This window comes from Megalops cyprinoides, chromosome 8 (assembly GCF_013368585.1).
Source record: "Megalops cyprinoides isolate fMegCyp1 chromosome 8, fMegCyp1.pri, whole genome shotgun sequence".
In the NCBI taxonomy this organism is placed as follows: Eukaryota; Metazoa; Chordata; class Actinopteri; order Elopiformes; family Megalopidae; genus Megalops; species Megalops cyprinoides.
The window spans coordinates 24138503-24151556 of record NC_050590.1 but is presented as its reverse complement, the minus strand read 5'-3'; the positions used below and the strand labels follow the sequence as shown (position 1 = coordinate 24151556).

At 38.6% G+C, this 13054-nt stretch overlaps 1 protein-coding gene across 1 annotated transcript; it reads left to right on the top strand.

Annotated features, from left to right (window-relative positions):
* The first annotated feature begins 8151 nt into the window (after window positions 1-8151).
* On the top strand, window positions 8152-11880 carry fgf3 (fibroblast growth factor 3). Its single transcript, XM_036534643.1, has 3 exons — window positions 8152-8446; window positions 10298-10401; window positions 11509-11880. The coding sequence occupies exons 1-3, from the start codon at window positions 8170-8172 to the stop codon at window positions 11878-11880; spliced, it is 753 nt and encodes a 250-aa protein (XP_036390536.1). The 5' UTR covers window positions 8152-8169.
* The last annotated feature ends 1174 nt before the right edge of the window (window positions 11881-13054 follow it).

Genomic DNA, 13054 nt, shown 5'->3' with positions numbered 1-13054 from the left:
GACAAGAACATACTTTCAGAAAACAACATTATGCATTATTGTTCTAAATAGTTTTTTCTGATCAAATTCACTTTTATGTTTGGGCAAATTAATAATCCTTCACCCTGCACTCACCACTGCTGGTAGAGTTACTGATCCTTCACTGGAAATTCATTTAGGGCCCAGGAGGCAAAGACACTGCATGCATCAATCTACTTTAGACAGGTGAGTACTTGCGCACATCAACAAATAAGGGCCAAAAGTAGCTGAAGTTTCCTAAAAGAGTCTTGACCTCAGTCTTTCACCCATACCATTACGGCTGACTGAGACAGTCATGGTACATGGATTGTGTTCTTCAAAACAAAGCAGCATATATATATATATATATATATATATATATATATATATATATATATATATATATATAGTGCTGTTTTTGCACAATGATTACATTCTATGTATGTATGTATGTGTGTGTATACATACATATATATATATATATATATATATATATATATATATATATATATATATATATATATATATATATATATATGTATATATATATATATATATACATAGAATGTAATCATAGTGCAAGAACAGCACTTATATTTGAATGAAACTTAAAAGTAAGAGAAGGAACTGAGGACAGGCTTCCCTGGTGTACTAAGTAGAAAGTAATGATAAGAGGGCTGTGGCCTTTTCAGGGTCCTCTGCATTTTTCTATTTCTTAGGGCCTGGGAGGGAAGGCTGTATTTTCAATCCTGTCTTCCTGCATGGTTCATACTATTTCTGTGCAAGGATTTTTTTTCTTTGTTACATGGGATTCATTAGCAACTATTAGCCTTGATGTGGCAACATTTTGATTATTTTGACTATTATAATCATTTCTGTTACAGGTTGTATCTAACTACACCACCCTGTAGAGTTGAAGAATGATTGGCTCTGACTTAAATTAAATGCTCTTCTTTCACCGAAGGCTTGTTCCTGCTTAATTTTTAAATAGGAGGAGTTTGAAATGAGGCTATATGGACCTGTGTTTCCCCCATCTGACTGGCTTGGAAATGTTTGGCAATGAGGAGAGAATGACAGTTGCCTGGACAGAATTTACAGGCTTACTTTTCACATTTTCCATCACATCGCAGATACCCCTCTATTGTATTTCAGCCTCAAGTTAAAGGAAGCACTGTCCAAACCTTTCGCAAACTTACAAGAGTACATTCATGCATTACAAAACTGTATATATGTATAGAATGTATAGAAATTAATATTAGCAAAACATCCCATCTGCATCATTAAACACATACACTTCCATACACAACAAATTTATAACTGAATAAATAGCTATACCAGTTTTAAAAAGAAATCATAATAGCTAATGAAAGAATAAGGTGAACATTCTCAAAAGTGGTCTAAAGTTTGTGCTTCCAGCCAGTACCTGTCATAAAGAGAGCATGATATTAGGCAAATGCAATACATCTGATTAACCACCTTACAGATTGATGTAACAATGTGAAGCCTCATTGCTCAAAGCCTGCCTGCAGTGGCTCCCTCAGCTCAAGAATCAACTGTGTGGAATTAACATAGCTAAGTGTTGTCAGCTTAAAGACCCCTGAAAGATATCAGCAAACACTGCTAAAGAGATAAGTGCCTTTAGGACAGATGTCTGTCAACAGCCCAAATTAGCCAGCCAGCAGAGGAGCACTATACAACACCAAGGTCCACAGCAGCAGCCTGTCGGCACAGTGGCTTACAGAGAACACAAGCTTGCAGGGTGGCAGTCTCAACCCGACCCAACTTCAGAGACCCATTATGCCTGTGGCAATGCATATAATCACTACCAATACATGGGGAATCTCTAACTGCCAATTACGTAGTATCCAAATATGCTCTCCGCCTGCCTGCTTGTGAATATTCATGAATGTTTTGATCTTTGCTTGGGCTGGCTCCTGGGTAGATGGGGACTCTTGGAATAGACGTGAGCACGTGTGGCCCATCTCGCTGCAGAAAATAAGGACCTTTGGTTCAGCTTGGCTCTGAAAAGCAACATGGCCTCAGCCATTCTCCAGCTCTGCTTTGCGTGAAAACGTCCGGCCTCATCCCCAAGCAAGCCCTCAGCCATGGCCGAATCATAACCAGTGCTGACAGGGGTATTCTCTGCGACCCAGCTGTGCATGGCTTTCCACCAGCAACTGTGGGAGCTCCAGACACTCTGCTGACATGCTAATCCTGCTGCTTTATGATGACGACTTCATCTAACAGAGTCACACATACCATACAGATTCAATGCTGCTCAGTGGAAGATAAAAGTGGAGCTCAAACCTTTGGTGCACCTGATGATCGACAACCAAAACCATGCAGTGAAATAATCTGTATTACATGAGTAGTCTTTGACAATCACAAAAACTATCAGTCAAGTTCTTGGTGTGTTTTGTAAACAAATCCTCACAACTCACTGTAGTTGAACAAATTGAATCGTAAAGGACGTGAGACTATCAAAGGCGCAACCACACATTAATCAAGCACTGCAACCAAGAAAATTCAGACCTGAAAAAAATCAGGTGGTTAAGTTTTTATTCTGCCTTAGGAGGTGAGACGGTCCATCTATAAAATAACTTCCAATGAAAATCAACCACATGAAGTATTGCTGTTCATAACATTCAAATAAAATGAAATTGCTTTGTACATTATATGAACACTGCCTAAAATATGTTATTTAAAGAAGACATCAATTGGCTTTGTGGCTGAATGAAATCACCCCCTCAACTTCACTAAAAACAGAAGCTAACAGTATATAGGAACACAATAGATACAAAGCAAAAGCACAGTTAAGGTCCATATGAATGTCACTGCAGTGTTTCCAAAAGAGGGTTGGGAACAATGCACACACTGCAAATACTTCTGAGCTATCCATCTTCTTAACTATACATAAGCAGCTTTCTCATTTGCAAGCCCCTGCTGGGCACCCTGTCCTTATGTCAATGGCTTTATATTAAAGGGAAATTAGGTGACATTGAGTTTCAAATGAGCCGTCGACACCTGCTGCGTCACTGTCACTCAGGGCCAACGTGGTGTTGTGACATTGCGGCAGCATGTGTGTGTCCCAGGACCTGTTACAGAGGGCTTGTCAAACACATGCTGGGAACAAGGAGACCGCTGACATGGCACACCAAATAATGGCACACCAAACCCACAGACGCCATGCAGATAGAATGGTTTAACTCCAGAAAACTTGTGTGTGCCCAACATCTTATTTCAGTAACCAGAACCACTGTGCATCCAGTACATTTATTCATACTTCTAGATCTGTAAAACCCTTTCAGCTGTTGGAACTGAAACACCTCCAGAAACCTCCATTTGCAGAAAAACTCATATTGCTGTTCATCTCTTTTATTTTTTCCCTAGATCATAAGCTGTCTCTTATATTTGTTCACTTAATATGCAACAACCATTGATGGCTTGTTCTGGCATAAGCCACTGTAGTTGTTTTAATGTTGGAGACAACAGCATGTTCTAATGCCTTCTGAAGACATGAAACCTGAAGGCATAAATCTGAAAGACTCTGAAAGTATAAGAAAGACTGTCAGGGTTCAGGAGAGAAGATGCTCCTTTCATAGTATAGTTTGCTAATCAGCCACCACACTGATACATACATGTACTCACAAAGATGGAGTGGTGATGTCAGCTTATTCTTTAAAGTGTTTGATTGGACATGTACCCATTTCGAAGGGAAATGCTGCATGATTCCTCTGAAAACTGAATTCTGGGTGCCTCTGTGTTTCACAGATAACAGCATTGTGATTTGTGACAGATTGTGGAGGCATGGAAAATTGTCTTCATTGCTTCTGGTTTCCTCATTATGGAAAGACAAAACATAGCCACAGAGGTAAACTGTAAATCATCATCATGATTTCCACTCTGTTATTATTACACCAATTCCAATATATGCAATAATCCATGTTCATCTGGGAGGTCAGACAGATTTGAACAACTCTGAACATACTGTGTGTGGAAGAGTTTTTATACCATTAATAACTTGTGGAAAGAAAAATAAAGACCCATCAATATGTTTTATACATTTTAACAACTTTTCTACATTTTAACAAAGACCTTAAAACTACCTCAAATTAATATTTCTGGTCAGTCAACAAAGACTGAGCCAAAATCATTAAAATACAACTGGAACTGGAGAATAGATAAACCAGACAGTTCATTATATATATATATATATATATATATATATATATATATATATATATATATATGTATATATATCTGTGTGTGTGTGTGTGTGTGTTACTGGTATCAATCAATCAATAATCACATTTTAACATTCTAGTCAGTTACACAACTTTATTGGAGAGGGACCAAATAAATAAATAAACCCACTCATGCACGCACACACACACACACACACACACACACACTCATGTATTCCGGGTCAGCAAGAGACACCACATTTTTGCATTAAAAAAAATAAAAAGAAGACATATTTTTATGCCATACTTTACCCCTTCCATTAATTATAAAGCATTTATTCATTAGCAGATTCTAAATGGATTCTAGAAAATAACATCCATAGCATGCAAATAGTGGGTCAAACAAGAGTTAACATTTGTAACTGACCTGTTGAGATGGTGTACTGGGAATGAAATGATTGCCAATTTGTTTGCAATGCGTTCGAACTGTACGGGAGTTCTTTTTGGCCCTGACAAGCAGGTGAGATCAAAGTAAAGCAGGACAAAAGGGGCTCAGCAGCGATTTGTCAGGGGACGAAAGGCAGTCCCGTCTGGGAAAGTGGCTGCAGCCCCGGCCGGGCCCTCAGATCACTCGCACACTAAAGAAACCATGGCATGAGAAAAAGTACAGAAAAAAAGGTTCAAAGGTCAGTTTGATTTGGTTTGGATTATTGGTGCCTCATTTTTTCCTCAAAAGAGCCAATAAAAGGACCAGTGGCTAATAACCAATCTTGGAATCTCAGAAAGACTCTTTGTGTATGAGATTTTTGAATGCATAGACAATTTGACCCTGACATTTTGACCTCTTCTCAAAGACCCCTATATATATATACACACAAATTTAATATGCATATATGAGAAAGAGAGAGAGAGAGAGAGAGAGAGAGAGAGAGAGAGAAAGAGCGAGAGAGAGAGAGAGAGAGAGAGAGACAGAGACAGAGACAGAGAAAGAGCAAGTGAAAGAGTGATTCAATTTCTAGATCTAATGTCTGAATGTCTGAATCTTCTCATTTTCTGCTTCAATTCAATGCCTTTATGGAATTTATGATACAACTTGCCATAAATCACATACAGACATGTAATGTTATGTTTGAACATCACTTAAACAACATATCAGCCTTAACATAACATTGAGGACACGCTTAGTGATCGTATAGTAAGTAAGTATTCTCTCTGATGTGACCAGCCTCACTTTCTTGAAATGTGTTACACTTACAAATAAGAATTTCCCATTTTTGTTCACATCTTAACTTGGTGAATCCTTTACATGGATGATTTACCTCGTATTATATGCAATGCAGTAAACACAACCTGTCAGATCTGAGGGTTCTGAGATTTGAGACAGACACTGTGTAATGACTTAATTTTATTGGATAATGTCAATGTTTTAATTATTGCAGTCATTTTAAATACAGTACACTTAAGCACCACAAAACAATAAATATGGGTATATTTCCCAACATTGTACGGTAGGGCTGGTCCATTAATATAAAACTTAAAAATAGATGAATGCAATGTCCAGTATTGAGTGGGATGGCATGACACATATCAAAACAGTTAAACGTTGTTTGCTCTTAATTACATGACTAAACACCCAATTTTGTTATGGTGTTTTATCATCAAGACCAATTTCAAGATAGACAACTGATGCCATCGGTCTGCAGAGAACCAATCTGCTCTCTATGCTCGAGTAAAATCAGACTTCTCTCTGATTTCTCTGAGGGTGGCTATAGGCCGTAATTAAAATGCTTCTAGAGAGAAACAGCCGACCACATCTGAAGTCCAACCCTCTGTCAGAATCAACCCACATAAAAAGTCTCTTCCAGAAATGGTCACCAGAAAATGAATGATATAGCTACATCACTCAGCCAATCTAATGCGTTGTTGTCTAACCCTCGAGTTATATAGGGTTCTGAGTCTGCAGTACAATTGTTGTTAATGGCCACATTTCCGAAATTTTCTCCCTTAAACTTTGTGACAACCTAGATCCTCTCGATGTATTGCGCGAGAAGACAAATTACCGGCACATTCCCGAGAGGTTTCGAGGAATAACGTTAAGAGTATGTGCTACTGTAACGCCAAAGGGCAGAGATGTTTGTAGACAATGGTGCTGATTATGAAAATGGCAACCATAATGCGACCAAGATGGAAACAATTTAAGCAAAAGTAATTTTCATGTTACTTTTCCACCCACGGGGCTGCAGCATACCCAGAGCTTCAATATTAAGAAGCATCTAAAACGTCTAAAGGAGCATCCATAATCTCACATTGAAGAGAAGACTTCATGGCGGGAGACCTTACAATATGACATAACATAAACGGAGACTGATTCTCAACATCCAAAGTGTGCTAAGATGCTCAACATCCAGATGGAACTGAGCTTTAGAAAAGAAATAACTCGCGTTTCGACATTATCGGGCATGACTGCCTAACTCTAAGACCCATTTTAGAGTCATCATCACGTGAGTTCATTATATATGTCGGAATAAACTCGTCAGATTTTTTGCAAACAGAACTACAACGGTCTTGATCAGCCGATTTCCGTTGGATACCTCGAGGCCAGTAAAAGGATGCTTTTCTGTCGCCTGCCTTTCATGTCTGGTGACATATGCCATACTGATAAACTGCTTCGGAATGTCACATTTTTTAGAATTTAGGTTTTAAACTGAGCTGAATACTAAACAATTTGAGACAAATTATTTGGCAAAATTACTGCCTGCAGTTATTTTAATAAGACTATGCGCTAAAACTGCGTTTCGCGAAAGGTGGAGAATTCACAGCCACATTTGCTATATAGCTATATAAATAGTTAATAACCACACTTCCAAAAGTTAACAATATTATCCATGGACTGGTCGATCGAAAAAAAAGTTGTAATCGGTAACAGGTCAAGGAAACATTTGACCAGAATGTAACGGTAATTTTTATCATTTTATTTGGCAGACGTAAAATGACGGTCTAAAATATGAAACATTATAATTTCCAATTTCACCAAATACACTGATTTCTTTAAAGCGTACAATATTTATGTAAATGTTCGCCGTTACGTTAATAGGCTAAAAAACTGCATAAGCAGTATCAATTTATTAGAAATTCAGTTTATTACTCTTGATATTTTAGGCACCACGCCACCAACCTGACTCATTTGTCTCGGCATTTCCAAAAACATGGGAGGGATGAGGTGTTATATTTTGCATAGAAATGTTTTTTGAAGAAAATCTATGAGACCATTATGAACGAATTTTATTTATTTGCAGCTGTTTTGAATGTGCATCCTTGTGGGTTTTTAATGCGCCTAGACGGTACGATTTGTGGATTCAGATTGATAATCCTTGAACTGGGTTGAAGGATTGTTCATGGCGGAGCCCACAGTGTATAATTTTCTAATGTATAATTGGCCTTTTGGATCTTTCAAAAGCAGAGCTCAGAAGAAACTCTGCCCTCATATGGCTCGCGCTTTGTGATGCGGTTTTCCGCAATAAGCCACCGTGTGTAACGCTGTGTAATTTTATCCCTGCTGCACTCTCATAGTTCACACAGGACTGATACCTTGCCTCCCTTCCCCTTTGTATCAATTGGTCTGAGTTCAGGCTATTGTTGCTGGAAGGTTCTTTTATTTCTAGGCTCTGTCGATCAGCGAAATCTCACGACAGCCTCCTCATAAAATTCAGTGGGTTTTTGTTGATGCAGTGTATTTTAACAGCAAAGAGGACCCTTACCGACCACCAATACGAATCCACGCTGCTGTGATCGCGCCGGCCCTGATCGATGACCATGGAAGATCCTCTCATTTAAAACTGAAAGATCGGAACAGATAAAACTGCCATGTTTCATGGGTTGGACAAGTGCGCTTAACTAATAACGCACCTACGAACGGGACTTTGATGGGATCCCATGTGTGCATTTTTTCTATTCCAGCAAGAGGACTAAGATTTTCGGCCATGCCACAATGGTTATAATTTTGGTCTTGTTGTTGCTGAGTTTCCTGGATCCCAGTAAGCAGGAATCTGTGCCTCCGAGATTGGCGAGAAATCGCACTGTGCCTTGTGCCAGGGGCCAGGCGTGTGACCCAAGGCAGCGGAGAGATGCAGGGGGACGCGGTGGAGTCTATGAACACCTCGGAGGGGCACCAAGACGCAGAAAGCTGTACTGTGCCACCAAATACCATCTGCAAATACACCCAAACGGGAAAATTGACGGTTCTTTAGAAGAGGACAACCCGTTAAGTAAGTAGATATTCAAAGGACCTATTTACAGTCTGTGCGGTTTTAGTGCGAATAAAAAAACAGGTAAACAATCTCAACAATTCACATAAGTTACATCGACTGATATATTGAACAATGTGCCCAGCACAGTTGCTGCGCTTTTCATCTTCTGAGGAACAAGTATTGTATAAAAATACAAGGTATAGGACATTTATTCAGTATTTCATTGTGACGAATATAATATGCATATCAAAATATTTAATTTTTTATGCGCATAATTGGTTTGGGTTGCTTTTTAAAATCACATCAATAATGTTTCACAGCCTAAAACAAATGTCAATCTTTCGAATGAAACGGACACTGTAATTAACGAAAATAACAAGTTCTAATTTGAATATTTTATTTCTAAGCTACGTAGTAAATACGGTAAAACACTGGCCATGTGCAGCTCTCCATTTGACCTTTCAGTGCCTATTTTGCTCCACGGGCAAACCAGAATATCTCAAGCATGCTTGTTATGAAAGTAACTGTAATGGGATAAAGTAACCCTTGAGTTGGTAACTGCAGTAGGATGTTTTTCTTACTAAACATTATTTTCACATATCTTAAGAATGGATTTGTTGTTTGAGTGTAATATATCCTGTGCATTGATTCAAGTTTGACCAAAAAAGCATCCCAAAAATATACAGGACCGTTTGTCAAAGAGTGATTTATAATGGCTTCCTCTTTTAGGTTTTAAGTGCCTCTAAGGCTTGACCGACTGACAGTTGTAATCTGATTCATGGCAACACCTACATAGTCACTTTCCAGGCAATAGAACCTACCAACAGAAAACCAAGTAGTCAAACCTTATGAAAAGGGGGTACATTCCCACATGAACAGAGGCAATGAAGTTATAAACAACTCAAGTGAACCAACATTTAAAATAAAAACAAGCAAATAAATAACAGTTTAGCTAAATAGATTTTTATAATTTCCCATGATTAACAATCATTAACAACATTCATTTTCTGAAAACAGTGTCATGTGGTTCAATAAAAGGCTATTTAACACCACTTTAAATAAATATGGTATAAATTGTCTTAAATAAATGGATGAGCTGAAGGCCATTAATTGCCTCATCTTTGACTCCTATACAGACTCAGATAAAAGTACTGACATAAAAACAACTGAACAGCTTTTGTTTTGTTTTCAGTAGGGCAATGGATATGCATAAATAAGTTGTAGCACTCTGTGGAATGAACTGCATCTCCGCAATTTAGATTGGGAAACAGGCTTTATGAAAGGATTCCTTTTTTAGTATAGGATTAATCCAACCTGTAGTTCATTGTCAATCAAATTTTCCTTGGATTGATAGTAAATCTCATTGACCTCTGTCGGGTTTAATCCAACTCCGTCAAGATCTCAATAAATCTTGACTTAAGTCTTTGTAAAAGTCAAAAAGGCACTTTCCCTAATCGCTTAGGCTTCGCATTCAGATGAGGCAGGTAATTGCCGCTGCGGTTCTTTAGCCCATTAAGCAAAGTAGAAAGAGAGTGAGAGAAAGATTGTGGGAGAGAGAGAGGGAGAGAGAGGATGTTGGTACTCTGACGCCTAATCCTACATAGGCTACCCTTACAAATCTACGTGGGCGACATTATTGTATATTGGAGACAGCATTCATATTCAAACCAGCTTTGTAAAATAGAAATTCTAATTGTGTATATATGTAATCATGTGTTACAGTGGTGCTGAGAATGGAGTCCTCAATTAGACGAGCGCACACGTGAGAATGAGGTTGTTCGGTTTGCTCTGCACATAGGAAATATTATGCTCTTAACAGACAAGACTTAAGAATCAGTTTAAGCATAGTATGCTTTCACTTGTGTCTAGGCATACTGGAGATCACTGCGGTTGACGTTGGTGTGGTGGCAATAAAGGGACTATTCTCAGGCAGATATCTGGCTATGAACAAAAAAGGACGCCTTTATGCTTCGGTAAGTGTTACGTCAGATTCAAAAGTTTCAGATTTTGTCACAGGGGGCCTTGTCCAACAAGGAAGCTTTTTTTCTTATCAAGACACTGTATTTTTATCTTGCATAATACGCACACCAATTTCCCCTAAATCACACAGATCAAACTGCTTAGCTTCTTTTCTGTATCAAATGCAGTGTGGTTTTTCAAACACTCTAACAGTAATTTCTTGTGCATCTCACCATTGGGCCTATTATAAAAAGCCTGGGAAAAGATAATGCGTAGTCTGGCATGCACATCCATGAACATTGATGTGAAGTTCAGTTTTTGACAGGATCACAGCTGTCTGGGAAACAGGAGCTCATAGTGAGATGGCCCGAGGAGATAGATCCTTAGAGCTCATATATCCACCCTCCTTTTGAAGGGAGGAGCATTACTCATTCACAGGTCTGAAGTGAATGAATTATCTGGGATCTTGTCTGAGAGTGAGCATGTGTTATCACTGAGTAACCAGTTTGGGAGGACATTCTAGTCTTTAGCTGTCAGGTGTGAAGCAGCAGTTGTATTCAACCAGAAAGAGAGACCTTTGGTTTCTGCTATGCACTGTATGATGATCAAGCGAGTTTGCCTGTATAATGGACTTATTAGTACAGTTTATGCTCACTCATGTCCTGAATTGGTAGTAACACCAAGTAAGTTATGTTACTTCTTCACCATTTGTCAATAATTATTACTCCCACTTCAGTCAAAATCTGGGTTAACTGATAAAAAGCAATGCATACTTGTAATTTGTTATTTAAAGCTAAGAATAAATGTGAAAGCAGGTAGAATGTAATGCACTTTAATGGTTTCAGTGCTTATCTATTCTCTGTTGATATGGAATATGTGATTTATATATTTGTCTGGCACAGGTCTATGTATTTTTTTTGCATTCTAATTCTAAAATTTTGGGGAAAAAAAGTTTAATGTATTGTCAGCATTAGCACATGCCATGGATTTCACAAAGCATTGTGCGAATGTTCATAGCTGTATGAATATTCAGCAGGCAGCTTGATTAGAATCTGAGATCTCCACTGGCAGGAGACATACTGATGGAACATATAACAGATGATCTATGTTTCCTACTTTAGGATGTGTTCAATGAGGAGTGTGAGTTTGTGGAGCGCATCCATGAGCTGGGTTACAACACCTATGCCTCCCGGCACTACCGCACAGCGCCGCCATCTGCGGGGAATGGCAAGCGGCGTGCCAGCGCTGAGAGACTCTGGTACGTGTCTATCAATGGGAAGGGCCGGCCCAGGAGGGGCTTTAAGACCCGCAGGACAGAGAAGGCCTCCCTCTTTTTGCCACGGGTACTGGGCCACAAAGACCACGAAATGGTACACATGCTTCGCACCAGCCTCCGCTACCAGGAGAATGCCCTGACGCCAGCCGGGCAAGTGGAGCACAGGAGACGAAGGCATAGGGTCACTGTGCCCCAGTCCACAGAGCCCGTGGACTAATGCTGCATTCATAGAGACTAATTATCACTGCTCACCGTGAGGCACGTTAACAGACCGAGAAACCAACACACACCACAAAGGAGGACAGAAGTTTCTTTCCTGAGCTTGTGTACTTGGGGAGGACTGTGTGTGCAAAAAGGTGGTTTCTGATGACAAGGTGTTGTATTTACTCTGTATATATAAATAAGTTAATGTGACCAAAATCACCACTCTGAATATATTTTTTAACTTTTTATACCACAAGGAAACTACTTAGTTCTTTCTTGTTTTGTTTTGGAACAAGTGTTATTATTAAATGTATACCTACTGTATATATGTAGTACATAGTTTTTTATTCTTGTTTCACTTATGACAAGTGTAATCTCTATAAATATTTTAGGGTCTGACTTGGACTTCATGCAGTAAATGAGCTTAGGCTAAGGATCTCTAATGTTACAATCAAATAAAATATTCAAGAAAATGTAAAGCACTTTTCCCTGACTGACACACAAAGTAAAATACAAGCATTCATCTTGGAAACTGATGTCATTTAAAATGTACTTGTGATGTGATAGCCTACTGTATGTAAACTGAGTTCCTTTTTGTATATGACTAATGTTATGCATATTTATTTGGTTCATTTATTTTTTAAATTATTGCTGGCATACAATTTCTTGTTTTGCTTTGTTTTTGGCATTACTTTTTCCAGAACATGGTGTCTATCATCAGATTGAAATTTCCACTGTCCATTGGTTCTGACAGAGTGGAGTTGTATTTATGTGATGTTACCTTACAGTTATCATTTCACATTTCTCATTTTCATCCAAACAGAACATTAAATTAACACATGGATGCCTGGAAAGATTCAACAAGTATTTTAAAATGAACTGCAAGGAAAGTGTTTAATCTGCTAAACCAAGCACACACTGAGCCAGTGGCCCTTCTGTATGTTTAACCAAACACTTCCTCTGTTTTTAATTTCCTCATACTGTCACTTTGCACATTTTATGACAATTTTAAGCTTGGTTTTTAATGGTTAAATAGCCTATGTGCTCTAGGCCATTGTCTCTGCAAAAGAATAGCATAGCATAAATTAGAGGCCTTAAGACAAGACAAGTGTAATTCATGATGGGATCACAAGGAATAGTTAAGTTCAGCTGAAAACTACTGCTTTAGTGGTACAATGCTACACATT